The sequence below is a fragment of the Neophocaena asiaeorientalis genome, unplaced genomic scaffold, assembly GCF_003031525.2.
Source record: "Neophocaena asiaeorientalis asiaeorientalis breed wild unplaced genomic scaffold, Neophocaena_asiaeorientalis_V1.1 scaffold116, whole genome shotgun sequence".
NCBI lineage: Eukaryota > Metazoa > Chordata > Mammalia > Artiodactyla > Phocoenidae > Neophocaena > Neophocaena asiaeorientalis.
This window is the reverse complement of record NW_020174561.1, coordinates 8,053,199-8,057,621: the sequence shown is the minus strand read 5'-3', so window position 1 is coordinate 8,057,621 and position 4,423 is coordinate 8,053,199. Positions and strand designations below refer to the sequence as shown.

The following is a 4,423-nucleotide window of genomic DNA, read 5'->3' as shown; positions in this document are numbered from 1 at the left end:
AACAGAGAAGGAAGGGTGGAGGTTACCCACAAGAGCTGAAAAAGCCACTCTCCACCATCACCAAACTCAGCTGGTCTCTTGGCAACAGCTACCTGGCTCTTTCCCTCTCACTCCCCCTCCCGTGATCAGGCCACGTGCAGATTAAATTGCCATTTGGTGGATCCTTCTGGGATGCTCATTTCAATCTAGTGACACCCATAAAAGGCAGAGCAGATAGGCAGTGTTCTACGCCTGGGGTTGCCCTATGCCTCTCCCACTCCCATCCTGAAGTAACTGTGGTCCAATAACAGGCCGGGGCCCCCATCCTTGAGGGGCACAGAGCCAGAGCCAAGTGTGGTCATGGCACTGGGGGCGTTTGTGCTTGAGTTTAAGCCATTTGAGGGGATAAACTGGTCTCTTTAAGGCAGGGTGTTAATGCTTTCAGAGCATGAGGCACTGTCCAGGGCGCTGTAACTAGAATGCACATTGAAAAGGGTGTTCACCGAAGAGTCAGCACCACAGACCAATTGACAGAGGCAAATCTATTGAAGAAAAAAACCCATTTGCTAAGTCTGAGAATCATGTGCAATTGTATCTTTATTTAAGGAAACTACAGTGAACTAGTGAAGATCTCCTGCTGTGTGGAACGTTTTCAGAAATGGCAGAAAAATCAATAGGCATCATCTAGAGCTTAGAAAACTTCCACTTATAATAAGATATTTACCGGGAGGGAATTTGTTAGGGGATTTGACCTGAATGGATTCCCTCATTATTTTATTTTGGGTAATTCATGCCATACATTCCCTTAAAAGCCTGGATAATCAAGAGTTTTGTATCTTTTAGAGTCATGAAATATTGATCCTGTACCAAACCCTAAAGAAAATAAGTTTGAAATTATCTTCACCTTTTTAAAAATTTGGAGATTTTCTCTTTCAGAAGTAAAAGCAGATAAAAATATTTCACTCTCTTATTTTACTCTCCACAGTGGCTTCATCTACTGCCACTGGAGATGGCTGCCATAGTCTCTCTTACAAAATAGGACAATTTATGCAGCAAGAGGCAGTGTATGAGCAAGGGGACACGGACATGCCTTGTCCCCTTTGCTCCTTATCGGGAAGGATGCATTTCAGCATAAGAAGAAAGTCAGATCTAAGCATGCCAGGGATAAACAAACAAACAAACAATGAACATCCTCTCAAGATACTAAAATTGCTTAGAATCCACCAAGTTAATTCTGAGACAAACTAGTTTCATTTAATAGATAAAGTGCTTAACTTTCTTGAAGACTCTTAGAGTGTGGTCCTGTTTGTGGGAGTATCAGGGTAACGGCTGGTATTTGTACAGATCCTTTCACTTCTCTTGGTCTCAGTTTCCCCAGATACAGGCTGAGGGGAGCTAAGATGTCCTCTAAGATCCTTTCCATGTCTAAATATATCCATGGATTTATGAGTTCACAGTTCATCCAGCAGGAAGGGGGGCTGATGGCTTTGGGACCCCCAAGAAAGTCCCTCCATCCTCCCACAGCAAGCTTTAGTGTAACTAAGACTGAGCTCACCTGTTCGGCCTCCCACTCACTCCCCGCTCCCCGCTCCCGGACCCACACTGGGCTCAGAGCAGCTACCACCACGCTCCATCCTCCCACCCTCTGAATCCTTAGAATAAAAAGAAGGAAGAGCCACTTTGGAAAAATTAGACAATTAATTTTAGGGTTTGGGAGTGAGTGAAAAGAGATGAATTCTGTCATTTTAAAGAAAGCTAGGAGGCAAATATTATGACAAAGCACTCCAGAGGGTTGATTTCCAAGAGGCTTGGTGTAAATGTCCTGCTCTAAATCAAGGATAGAGAACCAGAAGGCCAAAGTATCAAAGGGTAAGCAAGCATCAGTAATTTGACACCAGATGCCCGTAATGAATCATCCTGTTAGTTAATGTAGCTCTGTGAAGAGATCACATTTAGAACTAGAACCTAACTGGAGGGGGGGAATGAGGAGTACCTTCGGGTATTTCACCTTTCTTTCATCTGATACATCTTTTATCTGATAAAATGGGGCAGGCAGCCTCTCCATTTTCCTTGGATGTCATCTTGCAGTTTAGGGCAGAAGCCAGCCACAATTTGCATATCGATGTTCCCATAATTACAGCTGGGTCCCTTAAATATAGTCTCCAAGTTACAATTTGTTTGCAATATAATACACTAGGGTTACCAACTTTATAAGCAAGGCTATGTGTTATTTGCTTTAGGTTATGGTATCTTGTCATCTTGTAAGCGTCAAATGAACACAATTAAATATGACAGATCTTTACAACGTGCTTGAAGGGTGACAGGAACTAGTTGATGCCCCTTTGCGCACACGGCCGACTTCTTTTAGTTGTCCACTTATGGTTGGAGCTGTCCAGGCGTGACCTCGCTCTGGAAACCTCTCTGTCAGCATTTTGGTTCCCTGGTCTTGTCATCCCCAAAGTTTTCATTCTTAAAGCCATTTCAGTTACAGAATTCCATGGGCCACAAGCATCACACCAGCTAGGAATTTCATTCCTCTCCTTCCCCCTTATCTGTACAGATGTGTTTTCTGACATTCCACTCACTAGGTTACTTTCCTCCATCTTCACCCAACAGTTACAGAATACTGCCAGATCATCAGTTTTCTTTTAAATTCCCTTCAGATTCTAAGTGATCTCATTCCCTAAGAAGTTCTTTATATTGAGTGGACAGTAATGCAAAGCAATCACTTTCTGAGGCTTTCGCTATTGCAGAGACTCCAAACTGTACCAAAGGACAACAGACCCACCTTGTCACATCAGATTTTAATACGGCAACAAATGCCTTGAAATGCGTGCATTTGAAACCTAAAGTTTATTGAAAGCCATTTTTCTCCAGCCAATTACCAATCACCCCAGAGGTGGTGGCTGTGAAAATCACTTGATCAGGCAAAAGCCTTGCTTGGTCTTTTCAAGAATTAAAGTTAATTCAGTAGGGGTTTATCCTGCTTTCTATATTTCACCCTCCGGACAGAAGTATGGAATTTCTTAACTGTGAACATTTGTTGGAAAACACAGAGGAAGCTCCTTTGAGACACTCTTTTTCCCTCTGGCCAACTGTTCTAGAAGAGGAAACGTCTAGGTGGGTAGAGACAGTGGTCTGGGCCCACCACCCCTCCCCCCTCTAACAGCCCGGCGCGACCAGGAAGAGACGTGCCTCAGGATGCCAGCGGTTGGAGAAAATAGGGCGTGCTTAATGTGCAGCGTGTGGGCCCCGTCCTGGGCCCCCAGGGAGCGGGAAGAGGCTTCCGTAGAGACAAAGGCCACGTGCCTAAGGAAACATCTCCCAGAGGGAACCCAAGAGCCCAGCATCCTTGCAGATCCAGTGGAGTCCTTGTGGGAGGGAAGGTGGATGGGGACCTCCGCTGGGGTCATGTGGGAGCCGCCCAGTCGGGGCTCTTCGGGGCCTTGCACGTGTGCACATCCAGGGCCTCCAGGCAGTCCTGGCAGCGCACAGCACAGCACCAGTGGAACTTACACTCGCACTTGGTCATCCGGGTGACGCGGGAGGTGTCATAGCCTCTCCCACAGCACATGACTTCGCAGCTGTCCATGCCTCGGGAAGTCAGGTTGCACACACGGCCTGCTGTACCTGGGGAGCCTGGAAGACAAGCCAGGGGGTGTCACTGAAATGGTGTGGGTGGAACACAGTATGCTTCAAGAGGAAGCGTCACGTTGTCATCCTCCAGGACGGGGCCCTGATGCCACCTCACCACATCCCGGGGCTGTGCCACCAATTCTGTGGACCCCCGGAGCACCCTGGGGGCAACAGCAGTGAGCACCCTGTCCAGGAAGAATGGACGTGAAGCTTTGCAGCTGCCTTGGACATCCTGACTCCAGCATTCCCACTTCTAAGTTGGATAAGCTTTTCAGATTATCCTTACCCAGCCTTAGATTGATGGGTCATTGAATGGGCAAGGCCAGATCAGGATGAAAGAAGGAGCCATACTAGTCCTCTCTCTCCCAGCCTTAAATCACATTAAGGAAGCAGTGGTCAAAGTTAGCTCTGTTGGAATTTGTTGGGGCATGGAACCCTCCAACGGTGGGGATTTTGTCTCCCCAGACTTGATTACACTGGCTTATTAGAAAGACAAGAGAACTCTGGTTGCCGAAGGGCAGGTGTGGGCATCATTTGTGTAAGGCCTTGAGGAGGGAGCGATGCCCAGCCTGGTTTATCTTCCATGCTTTGGTCTAGTGGGTCATCTAGATGTGTGTGAGACACCTGGTTGAAGCCAGGATTCTAGGTCTTTGATAAAACTGGTATGAAAAGCCTGTTAGAAATGACTAGTGGACATTGTCTTAGTTAATTAGGATCATGCTTGCTGTTTGGCAATTCATATTTATGTATTTGTTTCTCAAAGAATCTCAAAGCTAGGAAGACTCCATTTTTTTTTTTTTTTTTTTTT

General features: G+C 46.2%; 1 protein-coding gene across 1 annotated transcript in view; it reads right to left on the bottom strand.

The window, feature by feature from the left end:
- Positions 1–2,494: 2,494 nt before the first annotated feature.
- WNT2 (Wnt family member 2) overlaps positions 2,495–4,423 on the bottom strand; it is a 43,994-nt gene continuing 42,065 nt past the window's right edge. Inside the window, exon 5 of the mRNA XM_024757794.1 lies at positions 2,495–3,618. Coding sequence (XP_024613562.1) covers positions 3,389–3,618 — 230 coding nt within the window. The 3' untranslated portion in view covers positions 2,495–3,388. The remainder of the gene's footprint in view (positions 3,619–4,423) is intronic.